The 16,519-nt window shown below is 46.4% G+C and overlaps 1 protein-coding gene across 6 annotated transcripts in view; it reads right to left on the bottom strand.

The window, feature by feature from the left end:
• The window catches only part of DLG2 (discs large MAGUK scaffold protein 2), a 1,711,631-nt gene that overhangs the window by 1,471,004 nt on the left and 224,108 nt on the right, over positions 1 to 16,519 (bottom strand). For all 6 annotated transcript variants that reach the window (XM_068266685.1, XM_068266688.1, XM_068266686.1 and 3 more), the window contains exon 3: positions 12,741 to 12,886. In XM_068266685.1, the coding sequence (XP_068122786.1) occupies positions 12,741 to 12,886 (146 nt within the window). The remainder of the gene's footprint in view (positions 1 to 12,740; positions 12,887 to 16,519) is intronic.

Genomic DNA, 16,519 nt, shown 5'->3' with positions numbered 1-16,519 from the left:
CCCAGCGGCAGTCACCGCTCGGAGACTGTTAGACGGCGAAATCGCCATCTAATTAGCTTGTACAGTGCTGCGATCTACAGCAACGCTGTACTGGGGACAGCCGTGTGACACTGCTGTCCCCCTGGGAGACAGGAGAGCGATCCGCTGTGATAGGCTGAAGCCTATCACACCCGATCACTGTGATAGGCAGACGGGGGGAGGGAGGGAGGGGTGTTAAAATATAAAGAAAAATGTCAAAATGTAATAAATATAAAAACAAATATTTATAAAAAAATACACAAACATCTGGGGGGGGGGGGGGGGGCGATCAGACCCCACCAACAGAAAGCTCTGTTGGTGGGGAGAAAAGGGGGGGGGGAAATAACTTGTGTGCGGAGTTAAAGCTACAGTGGCCTATTTAGAGAAAAATGGCCTGGTCTTTAGGGGGGTTTAGCACTGTGGTCCTCAAGTGGTTAATTGCAGACTCGACTCATCGCGCCAGTCTGTCAGGCCCCGCATGTTGAAAGCCCTTCCGAGCTGCAAGTCACGAGCCCACCGAGGTTATCTGTGAATGTAATGAAATGTGCTCTGTTGTGACCGCAGATAAATGGAAAGCAGAGCTTGAGCGCATCCTGTTAATATAAAAACATTTCTACCTAAGCAGGGAGCGCTGAAAATGTTCGACAAGTGGTCTGACTTTTCCAGGCGAGTGCGATAGCGAGTCTCGCTTTCCGCAGCCTGGCAAATAGATAAGGGCACTTGTGGGTTTTTGGCGGACTGCTTAGAAAATAGGGAGCGTCTGGTACTGGAATCTCAGCTTGTTTCTAGAAGTTTTGGGTTGTTTCACTTCTGCCTCTGCTTCTTGCAGCTTAGGCATTTAAAGGGGCACTATGGCGAAAAAGTTCTGACCTGACTTGACCTGTCTGACCTGTTGGGCAAGAGCTTTCATTGGGGAAGACTCGGCAATTGTCCCACGTCCAATGCTGCTGCCTCTGTTAGAACCCCCAACAGGTCTCCCCACAACTCTTTTTTTCTCCCAGATGCCCATGCAGGGTTTTGCAGCATTGTATTAACTGTTGTATTGTTTATTTTGTATTGTCATACATCCTGTATGCTGTTGTACAGCGCCACAGAAGGTGGTGGCACTATATAAATCAATAATAATAATATTTCTGTTTCTGAACCTTGAAACTTTGACTGCGTCCAGCATAAACACCATGCAGAGTTCTCGCCCCTCTTCTTGGTCGCGGAACGTATATAAAGCTCAGAGAGGTGGAGAGGCAGCTTTCCCCGCAGGTGGGCCGATCAATGTCCGGAGCTTCAGTAATTATATTGCCAATACGTTACATTGCTCAGGAAAGCTTGTCTGTATATTGATCACTGTATCTATCCAGCTGTGCGAGACCTGCTGTGATTCTGCAGCATATGGAGAGAGCTCCAGACCTGCATAAACATTGCTGGAAGCTCTTCATCATGTCCCCAGAATTGTTTATTAGACTTCTTCTATCGCCTCTATAACTCCTGACACCGCTGGGTCAAACGGGGGCAGCGGGAGATGTCTTCAGGGCCAAGACAGTGAGACACGTAGGCTTATACCACAGAAAACACGAGGAGTAAAGTGCCATAACCTATAGCAAGCCCTCAGCAATGCTTCCCACAAGCCGCGCATCCCGACATTTAGAGATGGGATAGAGGCGGGACTCTAAAAATCTAGTCCAGCCTTGCTGCCTACATAAAGCGTGCGGCCATCTTCTCTCCTCTTCCCCTCTAATAGTATACGATCCCTGATGGGGAGTGGGCACAAACATCTTCCTTCCCTCCCTCATCTAGGGCCCCTTCATGTGCTCCCAACACTAGCAGCTCTCTGCACCATTACTCCAACTGGCAGCTGCCTGCACCATTAACCCAACTGGCAGCTGTCTGCACCATTAACCCAACTGGCAGTTGTTGTACCATTAACCCAACTGGCAGCTGTCTGCACCATGAACCCAACTGGCAGTTGACTGTACCATTAATCTAACTGGCAGTTGTCTGTACCATTAACCCAACTGGCAGTTGTCTGCACCATTAACCCAACTGGCAGTTGTCTGTACCATTAACCCAACTGGCAGTTGCCGGCACCATTAACCCAACCCGGGCAGGTGTCTGGACCATTAATTTAACTGGCAGATGTGCTCTCAACACTGGCAGCTGTCTGCACCATTAACCCAACTGGCATCTGTCTGCACCATTAACCCAACTGGCAGTTGTCTGTACCATTAACCCAACTGGCAGTTGCCGGCACCATTAACCCAACCCAGCAGTTGTCTGGACCATTAATTCAACTGGCAGATATCTGCACCATTAACCCAACTGGCAGCTTCAACCCATCTGGCAGTTGTCTGCACCATTAACTCAACCGTAATTGTCTGTACCATTAACCTAACTGGCAGCTGTCTGCACCATTAACTTCCCAATTCCAAGAACTTTCCTGGTTCATTTGCTTTGCAAATAATTAATTACAAGACAATCTGATAATTTGTCCTGGCAATGGCAAAGTTATCAATTAGCTTCAGTGAAGTGACTTTATACCAGTTTTCTATTAGTTTTATGCTGTATTTTTTAAGTGTAGCTTCATCTTCAGGAAGTTTTGGAAAGTTATAGGCAACTGCAGTTTGAAATGGAAAGATGCTTGATAATAACACTATCACGCTGATGCGTAATGAGGTAACGTACAAGTGTATACACAAGCAGTAGTATGTAAAGCGTAGTCAGGATCAGGCCGTAGTCGTACACAAAGTCAGAGGTATCGAGGTACAGAGTAGCAAGGTAATATCGTAGTCAATAAACAGGCATGGTCATACACATAAGTCAGATGTCAGTCATATTGTAAGGATCAGGCAATAACGAAGTCAGGGACAGGCCGTGTATCAGATGGCAGTGGTACAGAAGGACGAGACAAGAGCGAGGTCAAGAGGCAGGCAAAAGTCGGTACACAGATAAATATACAATAAGATGTTACTTTAATATATTACGATAATATATAATATAACTAAAAAATACAAGACTGACTAACTAGAGTACATATATATTGTGCGTCTACACAATATATTAATGTAGCTCTTAAATCTCACTAGCTAGGCCAAGAACCAGCGAACTGATTAGTATCAAGGCCAACGAGCAAGTGAATACTCTGGCCTTAAATACACAGGAGGCAGAGCACAAGCCCAGCCCCCAGAAATGACAGCACCTCCTGCAAAAAGATGTCAGCTGATAACATCATAGCTGACACCCCATCAGACACGCCTCCTCAGCCTATAAAGACAGCTCTGAGCCGCGTGTGCGTCCTGCCAGAACCAACACGCCGACCCACATCTATAGGGGAGCCGGGGATGCCATCATTCTGATTCACGTCTACAGGGAAGCCGGGGATGCCTTTGATCAAAGAGGAAGAGGAAGCTTGCTCCAGCTGCTCCAAACTATCAGAGCAGCCTGCAGAGACCACACCAGGCAAGTTTGTTACAAACACTAAATTACAAGAAGGGCCCTTGTTCAATTGACTTTCTTCTGAGTTTTCTTCCTGGTGATGTTGTCACATTCTGTCAATAAAATGCCTTTAAAGGCACCATTAAGAAAATACTCAAAAATAATTTTTACAGCGGGTTTCGAAGTCCTTTTCAGTACTTTTAAGAAAAAAATTATCTCTTTGGAGAAAACTCATGAAAAAAAATCTAATAGAATAAGGTTCAAAGTCATTTACAGTACGGATCTGTATTTGTTGTAGCAGTTTTAGTTTTTAGTGATAACGGAGGTCTGTTTTTACTGGGCACCCCTATAACACATTCAGACACACAGCGGCCGGCCGGCCGCTTAAAGAAAACCTGAAGGGGGAAAAAAAAAACCTATGATATATTGAATTGTATGTGTAGTAGTACAGATAAGGAATAGCACAATAGTAGCAAAGAAAAGAGTCTGATATTGTTTTCCAGTACAGGAAGCGTTAAAACATCAGTTGTTATCTATGCAAAAGAGCTGAATAAAGTCCTGTTTTCTAAAGCACTTAAACAGCCAATAAACAGTGAGAGACAGCTTGAGATAAGGTTTTACGGCAGGAAAGTTCAAAGGTTTATTATTTCTGCTTTGTTTTATAGTTTAAAGGGAACCAGAGACGAAGCACCCTTGTGTATTTTACCATGTATATCAGTAAGAACATTAGAGAAAACACATACCATGCTCTCTGTTTCCTCCTCACTGCTAAAAGTGTCTGTTAACAGCAGTCACAAGAATCCCAGACTGAGCAATTAAATCTGGCTTTGCTGGGAATGATTATAGCTGAGTCATTATAGCAAAGCCACAAGGGGGCAGGCTTGGGCTTGAAATAACAGAATACAGACTTAGCTATAATCTTTCTGTAGCAAAGCTAGACGGAGCAGCCTGACTTCTCAGTCGGGGATTCTTATCAGACGTGATAACAGTCAGATTACACAGAGAACAATGAAACAAAGAGCAGATTAGGTGTTTACTGTCATGTTCCCACTGATTTATAAGGTAAAATACAAGAGGGTGCTTCATCTCTGGTTCTCTTTAAAAGACAGAGTGTGGTTTTAAAATTGTAACTGTAACATTGCATCACTCTGTCACAGTTACACTTTTCAAAACCACACTCTGTCTTTTAAGCTATAAAACACAGCAGAAATAATGACCCTTTGAACTTCCCTGCAGTAAAAACTTATCACAAACTGTCTCGCTGTTTCTTGGGTGTCTAAGTGCTTCAGAAAACAGGACTGTATTCGGCCCAGTGGGTGGAATAGCTCAGAGAAGCTCTTTTGCATGGATAACAACTAAAGTTTTTAACTCTTCCTGTGCTGGAAAACAATATGACACTCGTATCTTTGCTAATAATGTTCCAATTCTTAGTTGTACTACAGATTAGGGTTGAACGGTTTTGCGGTTTTAAATCAAAACCGTGATTGCTGTTAAGACGATCTAGTGATTGTCAGTAGCCGAGCGCTCCGCCCCCTGCCAGCTCTGGATCCGCCCCCCACCGCCCTCATACGCAATGAGATCAGGGGAATGGGAGAAGCTGGGCTGCTCTACGGCTCCGCCTACAGCTGCCACCGTAACACCAATTAGATCCAGCGATTGGCAAGCTGTGTGCTGCTCTGGATCTGCCCCCCACCGCCCTCATACCCAATGAAACTCTCACTCCACAGGCTCCAAGTCTGCACAGTGTCACCGTTCACTGGCCCCAGCATCACCACAGAACCCCAGCAGCAACAGCACAGAAGGCTCCAACGACTTCATGCATACATTTCTCTGCGCAGCTCCACTGTCTTGCACAGAGCACACAGACCCCGCCACCACTAGACTCCGCCCCCACCCTCATACACTCCAGGTCCAGTTCAGAGGTTTCAGCACCCTGCCAGCAACATGACAGACCCTGCCCCCATATACTGGCTGTGCATCATGAATATATGACCCTGAAAGTAAGTGAAAGTATTAAAAATCATGTATTAAAATAAATGGTGGGGACAGGCAGCGCAAACTGTTATTATACAAAACTTTCATCAACTAGGCCACTAGGATCAGAGTCCTTCCTTAAAGAGGAACTCCAGTGAAAGTAATGTAATAAAAAAAGTGCTTCATTTTTACAATAATTATGTATAAATGATTTAGTCAGTGTTTGCCCATTGTAAAATCTTTTAAATCCCTGATTTATATTCTGACATTTATCACATGGTGACATTTTTACTGCTGGCAGGTGATGTAGCTGCTGCTTGCTGTTTTGGCAGTTGGAAACAGCTGTAAACAGCTATTTCCCACAATGCAACAGGGTTCACAGACAGGAAACTGCCAAGAGTACGTACTCAGAATTTCTTTGTGGGAGGGGTTTCACCACAATATCAGCCATACAGCGCCCCCTGATGGTCTGTTTGTGAAAAGGAATAGATTTCTCATGTAAAAGGGGGTATCAGCTACTAGTTGGGATAAAGTTCAATTCTTGGTTGGAGTTTCTCTTTAAGCTCTCTGAGACTCTGCACTGGCCTGTCAATCAAGCTTCAGACAATCAGCCAGTCATCAAGCCTGAAACTAAGCACCATTTTGTTAGAATTAATCGCAGCTCCGCCTCCTGTAACACGGTGTGGATGAAGGCACAGCTTGATGTGGTGATCTGCACAGCTGTTATGTGCTGGCCCGCTGCTGCTGGGCACTGTGCAAAGGAGCTGTGATTAATCCCAAAATTGTGTTTCTTCTAGGGCCGGGCTTTATAACTGGCTGTAGCTTGACTGACAGGCCTGCAGACTCTGAGAGCTAAGGAAGGACTCTAACACTAAGTTACTCACAAACTGATTCCCGTGGCCGGCCTGGGACTCAGCTGATGACGTAGTAGGTGGAAGAAGAGAGGGAGTCGCCGCCAGGAGTGGTGAGAGCCATGGCACTGACTACTGTGCACGGAGCAGCGAGCCAAGCTGTTACTGCACAGCGGGTTGCAGGGGAAGCACTGTCACTGTACTGACCCGTTCTCTGCTCCTACGCCCAGAGGTGGTAAGAGTCGTCTAACGGTCACCGTCGTCTAACGTAGCAGTTTATTACTGCACATGACACCATTTTCTGACAATGCACTTTTGTAAATGTTGCTGTACATTGTAAATTTAGTACTAAAGATTGATTTGAAGAAAATCATGAATTGAATCGAAATCGCAATTTCTGACAGAAAACGTGCAATTCAATCTTTCCCTAAAATAGTTCAGGCTTACTACAGATACAATGGCCTCAATTCACTAACATCATGCTGGAGATAATAAGGCAAGAGAACACTTACCTCCACACAGTGAGTTATTTTATCTCTTCATTCTTTAAAGCAGTAGTCTCACCATAAAAATCAAATTTCAACAGCAACTGGTCTGAGTGTATTAAGTGATAAAGATGCTAATCCTGCATTCAAAACTTGCAAAACTTTTTCTGCTGTTATGATTTGTAGTTATCACATACTTTAGGAGCACTGGCCCTAGTGCCAAACCGTGCCAAAGAGTTGAATGCTGGGAGTTCTTTTTATCTATAATATATTCCTCCTCTTCCATTTATTTCCCTGCCTAGCTAATCACTTGTGTTTACAAGCAAGGCTGAGGTGACTCAATCATTGGATGTGTAAATAAAAAAGACAGTGCAGTTGTTAGTATACACCTCAGTGAGAGTGTCTGAAGACTCTGGGAGGAGGGCAGCTAATGAATACACAATGAGCAAGAGAAGGGAGGGGAGGGACAAGAGTCAGGGAGGATATGATGTCAGCATTAGCTTGGCAAGATGGCCACTGCCTAGAATAGGATTTTCTGCTTTTCCTGTATAAAATTCACAGGAATCATTACGTGGATAGCACATCTGTTATGCAAGTAGAAGTAGTATTTATCTACTTATATATGTGTTTTTTATTTCTAGGTTAGCATGGGTGTCGCTTGTATTTTACCTTACCTGCTCTGTAGTTAAATTACCTCCTGTGTAGTTAAGTTACCTCCTCAGTAGTTATTTTCACGTGCAGTTAATTAACAGCCCCTCTTTAACTTTAGAATTCTGGAGTTATTTTAAGGATCGAAGAGTTAACTTTAGAAATCTCACCTTAACTTAAAGACAGAAGAGTTAACTTTAGGTTTGCCTGAGGTAAAATGTTTCCTGAATACTACATGCCTCATCACCATGGTGATCACTCTAGAAACGTTATTAAAGACAGGAGATAAGCTTAGTGAATTGAGGCCAATATCTCATAAGTTTATTTTCTCACTTCAGGTTTTCTTTATCTGGGGTGCAGCTTTCATCAAATCAACAATCAAACTTTCCTTTCACCTGGAATATAACGCTCTAAACAGAATAAAAGGCCAGAGCTGTTAACCTTTTCTCACGTCCTGTTTTTCCCTGACAGTTTGCTCTTTCGCTCACCAGGGCGGACTGCCCAGACTGTTACTGCCAGGCTTCCAAAACCCGAACACTTAACTCCGTGAAATATGGTGTCCTGCCTGTAACCGTCTCCTCGGAGCAGCGATAGCACGATTTCTGCTCGGCTAATAACCACTTCTTCCCTCCACTTAAAATAACGCCATGAGAATGTACAATTTGTTTGGCTTAATTACAGTTTACGCCTGTCTGACTCTTCCGTGACCTGTTATGGGAATAAGGCGGTTGATGTCCTGCCACACTGGTGTTATCGCCGTTGCCGTGGCGACGGTGATTCAGGCAAATTGTGTGTGAAAAGTGAGGAACGAGATGCTGGGAGATACAAAGAAGCTGCAACCCGCGGCGAACAGCAGTCTCCATATTCTGAGTCGCTATCAATGAATTATTCATGTCCCGGCAAATGTCGTAGGAGCGGGGGGACGCGCTTTTTTTTTCTTTTTTTTTTTTACTTGAAAATAAACATATTTCATTAATGCTTTAATTGGCGAGAGAGAACATTTTTTGGCGGGTTATGAGGCTTGCGAGTTATTCTTTCGCGGGAGGTTATACAGTAGTAATATAGTAAACGCCGTGGGCAGGAAAGCGCGACACTCGGAGTTGCAAACTTAATACACACAATTCATCAAACCATCATTTGTTTATGATCGCTGTGCAATATTTGTATTTATTTATTTTTTAATAAAAGTTGCTGCATTTGATTCATTGGTCTCCAAGCTGCATACATTTGTATAAGGTTTGCATCAACTCATAATTATTAGCATCTTATTGACTAGTCAGGAAATAACTAGACTGTACTGGGGGCTACTTATACTGGGGGCTAACTCTGGCTACCTATACTAGGGGGCTACATCTGGATGCCTAAACTGGGGGCCTACCACTGTCTACCTATACTGGGAGATATCTCTGGCTACCTATACTAGGAGGCTACCTCTGGCTACCTATACTGGGAGGCTACCGCTTGCTACCTATACTAGGAGGCTACCTCTGGCTACCTATACTAGGGAGCTACATCTGGATACCTATACTGGGAGATATCTCTGGCTACCTATACTGGGGGACTACCTCTGGCTACCTATACTGGGGGACTACCTCTGGCTACCGATACTGGGAGATATCTCTGGCTACCTATACTGGAGGACTACCTCTGGCTACCTATACTGGGGGACTACCTCTGGCTACCTGTGCTAGGAGGCTACCTCTGGCTACCTATACTGGGGGACTACCTCTGGCTACCTATACTGGGGGGCTACCTCTGGCTAGCTATACTGGGGCGTACCTCTGGCTGCCTATACTAGGGGCCATCTCTGGCCACCTACACTGGGAGGCTACATCTTTGCCACCTATACTGGGGGGGCTACTCTGGCTACCTGTACTGGGGGGGTGGGCTACCTCTGGCTACCTATACAGGTGGCTACCTAATACTAGGGTGAACCTCTGTCTACCGCATCACAGCAGTGTGCTCAAGTCTTTAGGGGGGATTTTACGTCCTTGCCCTGAGATTTTTACACCCTCGCCCTGAAAGATTGATTTTAGTATGTAAGTAGGTGTGTATAATGAAGGCTGCTTGTTATACACATGACAGACTAAAGGCGGCCACACACAATAAAATTAAATAATCCGATTTTACAGCAAATCGGAAAAAAATAACCCATTTCTACCGGAAAATGTAATTTTCTTTTATTAGAGTGAAAATTACAATTCGATTTGCCTTTTTTTTTTAACATTTTTCTTGATCGGGAGGTGCGGAAATTTCTGATCATTTTTTGCAAGGTGTATGGTAGATTAACAATATTCTAATGTAGAGGTACAAGCACTTTTTTCAGAGTATAAAAAAAAAAAATTTATATAACAGGAAAATAATTGAACACGTGTGTGTGTTACATTGGTCAGATTTTTCTAAAAATTGATAGTAAATCTTGAGTTGAAAAGAAATGTAAAAAAATGTGTGGTGTGTGGCCACCTTAAAGTGCTCATTCCGACTTGGGCAATAAGAAGGCGTTTACCGCTAATCCCCGGTGATCGCGAGCTCTTTTTAAAGCGCTAGTGCAATTAAAAGTATATGGCAGTGATTTCACTGCCGCGATCGCCGGCAATTCGCGGTAAACACAAACGCAGTACGTGCTGCGTTTTTTTGTGATTTTAGAGAGATCGCAATTGCGTTGTATTTAAAACGCGAATCGTGATCTCTCAAAAATTGGGAAAACGTACAGTGATTTTTTTTTTGCTGTTTATCGTGAAAAAAAATTGATGCAGCAAAATGCTACCGCTAATTGCTAGTGTTTTGCTATTGTAAATGTGAATGGGGCATTATGCTGTTTACACAAGGACACAAGGCTGTTTACCAGGGCCAGGCCGAGGCAGAGGCGAGAGAGGCTCCAGCCTCAGGGCGCAGTGTAGGAGGGGGCGCATAACTCACTCAGCTATCATTCCCCTGTTGTGTATGAAGCAGAGAGAAATAAGAAAAGGGGACACATGGCAGTGACTGCAAGTCAGATAACTAGAGATTAAGGTGTTTGGGGGGTTTGGGGTGCCTCTCAGTCTAATAGCAATCAGTGTGTGACGGCTGGGGTGGGAAGGATGGAGGGGCGCACTTTGGTGTCTCAGCCTTGGGTCATATGCAATTACATTTTTCTCCAATGTTTTCTCCTAAGAGATAATTTTTCATCATTTATTTGAAACAACCTTTTAGCATTTTGCATTTAAAAAATTACTACCAAGTAGATGAAAAAGTGCTGTCAAAATTATTCTGAATATTTTTTTGTTTGTTGGTCGCTTAAAAGGCATTTTATTGCTAAAGTGTGAAATTATCACCTAGGTAAAAAAAGTGAATTGCATTTGGCCCCTTGTCCCGGTGTACCAACAAATCAGCATACAGTGCCAAAACAGCATACATTTAAAGTGGTACAGGTAGTTCCCAACTTACGAACATCCGACATACGAATGCCCGCTGATCCGTCGCAATGAAGTCACATAGTCGGGAACTACCTCTTCTGATTTCCTCCAGCTCCGTTTCTTACCACAGAGGAGGCGCAGTGGAAGCAGCAGCATGTCTCACGTGGTCCGCGGCGATCACCAATGACCTCTCTCCATTTACTGTTCCCCTACTAGCTACTCTCGCAGCGCGTAATGACGCAATCAGGAGACGCGGCCACTGGGGGGAGCAGTGAAGGGAGAGAGTATGTCGGTGATTGCCACGGTCTAGGTGAGACATGCTGCGGCTCTAATAAAGGAGCTGGAGGAGAGAAGGAAGTAAGAGACACAGCGGGACAAAGCAGGTCACAAGGGAGTTACCAGGGCGGATCCCCTCTGTGAATCCCTCCACTGGCTTCCTATCCAGTCCAGAATCAGATTCAAGATACTGTGTCTGGCCTACAAATCTGTCCACAAAACCTGTCCAACCTACATTTCCAATGTTACCCAGTGGTACTCACCTAGCTGCTAACTCCGCTCCTCCAATGAACTTCGCCTGACCGCCCCTCGCATCACCCAGTCCCAAGCACGCCTCTAGGACTTCTCAAGAGCTGCTCCTACATTATGGAACTCCCATTAGGGTGTCCCACTCCTTCAACATCTTCAAGAAGGCCCCTCAAAACCCCCCTTTTAACTCTAGCCTCCCCCCCACTAGTGCTCTAAACTCGAAGCTGAACTCTGGTCCCCTACCTTTCGTGTCTCTACCTCTCCCTCTAGATTGTAAGCCTTTGGGCAGGGTCCTCCTCCTTTTGTGTCCTACCTGATCATGCACCTCCATTACTGTGCACCCATGCTATGGATCTGCGTGAACTCGACTTGCCTAATCTCCATGCTCCCCTCCAGTGACTAAGCATTACCTTGTACTCATACTGTGCTGCATGATCTGGTTTTCTTGTATTCCTGTATTGTCTTATTGCTGTAGGTCACCCCTAAATATTGTCTGTAACCTTAATGTCCAGCGCTGCGTAATATGTTGGTGCTTTATAAATACAATAAACATAGCCCCCAACCGTCCCGTTTTCGGCGGGACAGTCCCGATTTGGGGGGGGGGGCTGTCCCGCTATCCCGTTATGACCCCCCAGTGTCCCGGGCAACTGGGGGGTCAGATGTGAAAAAAAAAATGATCGAGGCCCCAGCCGGCGGATGTGGTGTGTGGAACGCGGGTCTGGGATGATATTGTCTCTCCCTCCGAATGTGCCCCCCAGTGTCCCCCTGTATGTAGAGATTAGGAGCGCAGCCGAGCGAGCAGTCTTACCATTTCTCCTCGCGTACCGGGCTCTAGCTTCCATCTACTTCCTGTGACGTCACAGGAAGCAAAAAGCGGAGAAGACCAGATGCCCGGTATGCGAGAAGGAATGGTAAGACTGCTCGCTTCGCTGCGCTCTTAATCTCTACATACAGGGGGACACTGGGGGGCACATTCGGAGGGAGAGACAATATTATCCCCCACACCGCATTCCACATACCACATCCGCCGGCTGGGGCCTCGATCATTTTTTTACCTCCTCACCCATGGGCACCCTCACCCTTCTCCCTACCCACAATTATTTTTTAATAGGTTGGGGGTGTGTCAGGGGTGTGGCTTAAGTGTGCCGCTGTCTCATCTCAAAAAGTTGGGAGGTATGCAATAAATAAATACTTAAGGAGGCACAAGGGAGGCCTAAGGAGGCACAAGAGAGGCACAAGGGAGGCATACAGTGGCACAAGGGATTTGTATGCTATTTTGATGGGTATGCGGAAATGCTGGTACACCGGCTCTGCTCTTCTCAAAGGCTTCTCAGCAGAAGACTCAGAGACTTCATCACATAAACTCATCTGGTCTGTACTGCTGAACACATAAGAGATGCAGCGGAATCCCACGCTACCTCTGAGGCTTGCTGTAAGCTCTCCGGGCCTCCTGACGAGGAGTTGTTCTTCTCCCATAACTCAGCGGCGTGGTGGACTTCAGAGAGCTTCTCCTGGTAATCGATGTGGGAGCTCAGCAACGTGACTTCATAAAACTCTTGTATGTCTGCCAGGAAAGAGACGGGAGTCAGAGACAAGTGATATATCACGGCAACAGTCAGGCGGCAATAGTATGTGCCAAAGATACCCGCATCATTACCGAGTAACCCCTACAGGAAGCGGCAGCTTTTAAGTGTACCTGAACGCAGAACTCTAAAAGATAAGCAACAGCATAATAACCTTTAAAGAAAAACATTTCTTACACTTTGTTACAGCTAATACAAATCCTGCAATGAAACTGCAGTGTGTCTACTTCCTGCTTTCATGGAAGCAGACATGTTGCTAACATCCTGTGTTTACCAATGATCCGCTCTCTGACATGGCAGAGGAGATTCCTGAGCTGACACAGCTGAGAGATCAAATTACAGTAGTGATAAGTCACAGATGAGGGGGGATTGGACCAGCTAAACTCTCTAAATACACAAAAGATGTATTTCTCTATGTTTTCCTTCTGTTCTTTGCAAGAGTTCAGGTCCACTTTAAAGATCAGCTAGGCCAATTAAAATAACAGTAATTGTACTATGGTAATTCCAATAAGATATTGGTAAATTTTAACATTTTTACCATTGCTAAACCTAACACTATTCACACACGAGCGCTCCCTCACCCAATACCTAACCCTAACCGCTCCTCCCCCCCATTGATGACTCTGACTACAGCACCAATGCCTAACCCTAACTCCCCAATGATGGCTAATCCTAACTCCCCAACGATGGCTAACCCTAACCGACCACAGCAATGATGCCCAGCCTAACCCTATCTCCTAACTCCCCCCAAAATTCCTAACCCTAACTGACCCCCCACCAATGCCTAACCTTAACTGTGACCGCCTGCCACAAACCCACCGATAACTGCAACGCTTTCACCACTGCACACAATAAATATATGGTCGCCGTGGAGGCTTAGTAATTAATGTAAACTTGCCCGCCCGCAGAACATGATAAAATAGCAGGCACTGGGCCCGCCCTCTATGCTATGCAAACTGCAACAACAAATAGCAGGTGTGAAGCCTAACCTTAACTTACCCCACCACTGATGCCTAACCCTAACTTACCCCACCACTGATGCCTAACCCTAACTTACCCCACCACTGATGCCTAACCCTAAACGGCCCCCAACGCAAGCATACCAATAACCAAGGCACCTTCGCCGCTATACCTGACACGATACATATTGGACACCGAGCACATTCAGGCGCCCATGTTAAACTAATGGACATTTGAGCGCCCACTATCTGTAGCTGCAGACACTCAAATTTCCAGTAATTGCTGATATTAACATAGGCTCCTATGGGGTGTCCAAATTTCCTGTCGCCTCATTCCAGGGCTCAGTGCAGCAGAGTCCATGAGGACGCCTCCCCCTCGCACAGGCCGGAAGTGGACTGTCCCTTGAAGACTCCCCGCACCAGCCGGCATGATGTAAGTCAGAGAGTTCTCTTCGAGTCTGAGGGGGCGATAATGTGGAAGTCATGTCACCAGAAGTACAAAATGTACGGGGAGATCAAAAGCGTCAATCCTTGAAGTATGTGTGGGATGTATATATGTGCACAAAAAGATACATGCTGAAAACTCACACACAAACCTGAGCGAGGAAATGATGGTGATTCATAAACAGGGCAACATGAAGAGAACAACAGAACTCTGTACATAAAAAAGGAGTAGGGTGGATCTGAGGCATTGTGGTCCTCAGCACAAGCATTTAAAAGTACCGTGGAATTGGGGGCAACATTTTGCAGATACTCTACTACTGCTTTATCCTGTCCTCAAACTAACCTTCCTCCAATCTACGCCTAACACTACCCCTATCTACCAGTGGCGGACACAGCCAGCAGTGGGCCCCTGTGCAAAATTGTAATTGTGGGCCCCCTATGACCTGCGCCGCGCGTAGTGGATAGAACCTGCGGCGCGTAGCGCCGCCGCAAAAAAATGGGCGTGGCAATGACCGGATGAGGGCGGAGCTAACTGTAACTTAAAGCGAACCCGGGGTGAGGGTTTATTTCCTTTTAAACAATACTAGTTGCCTGGCGGCCCTGCTGATCTATTTGGCTGCAGTAATAAACTGAATTACACCAGCAACAAGCATGCAGCTAATCTTCTCAGTTCTGACAATATTGTCAGAAACCCCTGACCTGCTGCATGCTTGTTCAGGGTCTATGGTTGAAAGAATAAGAGGCAGAGGACCAGCACGGCAGCCAGGCAACTGGTATTGCTTAAAAGGAGAGAAATATGGCAGCCTCAATATTATTCTCACCTCAGGTTCCCTTGAAAAGTGCAACGCAAAGACAGTGGGCCCAAGTTTTGGTGACCCTTTCCCCAGAAAATTCACATAATTGTGCAGGTTTTCTCAAGAAAATACACATATATGCCCAGAAAATACGTGCAATCATGTCGGCAGATATGCCCAGAAAATACGTGCAATCATGTCGGCAGATATGCCCAGAAAATATGTGCAATCAAGTCGGCAGATATGCCCAGAAAATACGTGCAATCAAGTTGGCAGATATGCCCAGAAAATACGTGCAATCAAGTCGGCAGATATGCCCAGAAAATACGTGCAAACAAGTCGGCAGATATGCCCAGAAAATACATGCAATCAAGTCGGCAGATATGCCCAGAAAATACGTGCAATCATGTCGGCAGATATGCCCAGAAAATACATGCAATCATGTCGGCAGATTTGCGAAGAAAATACATGCAATCATGTGGCAGACCTGCCCAGAACATACACCTGCTAATATAAATAAAACAAAAACATTTACTCACCTGCAGCAGCAGACCTCCTGTCCCAGCCTCCATCCGGCGCGCAGCTCCCATGGGTGGTTGGGTGGATAGGTAGCCTAGTGGGTGAGTGAGTGGGTGGGTGGGTTGGTAGCCTGGTGGGTGGGTGGGTGGGTGAGTGGGTGGGTTGGTAGCCTGGTGGGTGGGTGGGTAGGTAGCCTGGTGGGTGGGTGGGTAGGTAGCCGGGTGGGTAGGTAGCCTGGTGGGTGGGTGGGTAACTAGCCCGGTAGGTAGGTAGGTAGCCCGGTGGGTGGGTAGGTAGGTAGCCTGGTGGGTGCGTGGGTAGCCGGGTGGGTGGGTAGGTAGCCTGGTGGGTGGGTTGGTAACTAGCCCGGTAGGTAGCCGGGTGGGTGGTTAGGTAGGTAGCCGGGTGGGTGGTTAGGTAGGAAGCCTGGTGGGTGGGTAGCCGGGTGGGTGGGTAGGTAGGTAGCCGGGTGGGTGGTTAGGTAGGTAGCCGGGTGGGTAGGTAGGAAGCCTGGTGGGTGGGTAGGTAGCCGGGTGGGTAGGTAGGTAGCCGGGTGGGTAGGTAGGAAGCCTGGTGGGTGGGTAGGTAGCCTGGTGGGTGGGTAGGTAGGTAGCCTGGTGGGTGGGTAGGTAGCCTGGTGGGTAGGTAGGTAGCCGGGTGGGTAGGTAGGAAGCCTGGTGGGTGGGTAGGTAGCCTGGTGGGTGGGTAGGTAGGTAGCCTGGTGGGTGGGTAGGTAGCCTGGTGGGTGGGTTGGTAACTAGCCCGGTAGGTAGCCGGGTGGGTGGTTAGGTAGGTAGCCAGGTGGGTGGTTAGGTAGGTAGCCGGGTGGGTGGTTAGGTAGGTAGCCAGGTAGCCGGGTGGGTGGGTAGGTAGCCTGGTGGGTGGGTTGGTAACTAGC

The sequence above is a fragment of the Hyperolius riggenbachi genome, chromosome 2, assembly GCF_040937935.1.
Source record: "Hyperolius riggenbachi isolate aHypRig1 chromosome 2, aHypRig1.pri, whole genome shotgun sequence".
NCBI classification, from domain to species: Eukaryota; Metazoa; Chordata; class Amphibia; order Anura; family Hyperoliidae; genus Hyperolius; species Hyperolius riggenbachi.
Note: the sequence above shows the minus strand (reverse complement) of the source record. Positions and strands in the feature narration are given on the sequence as shown.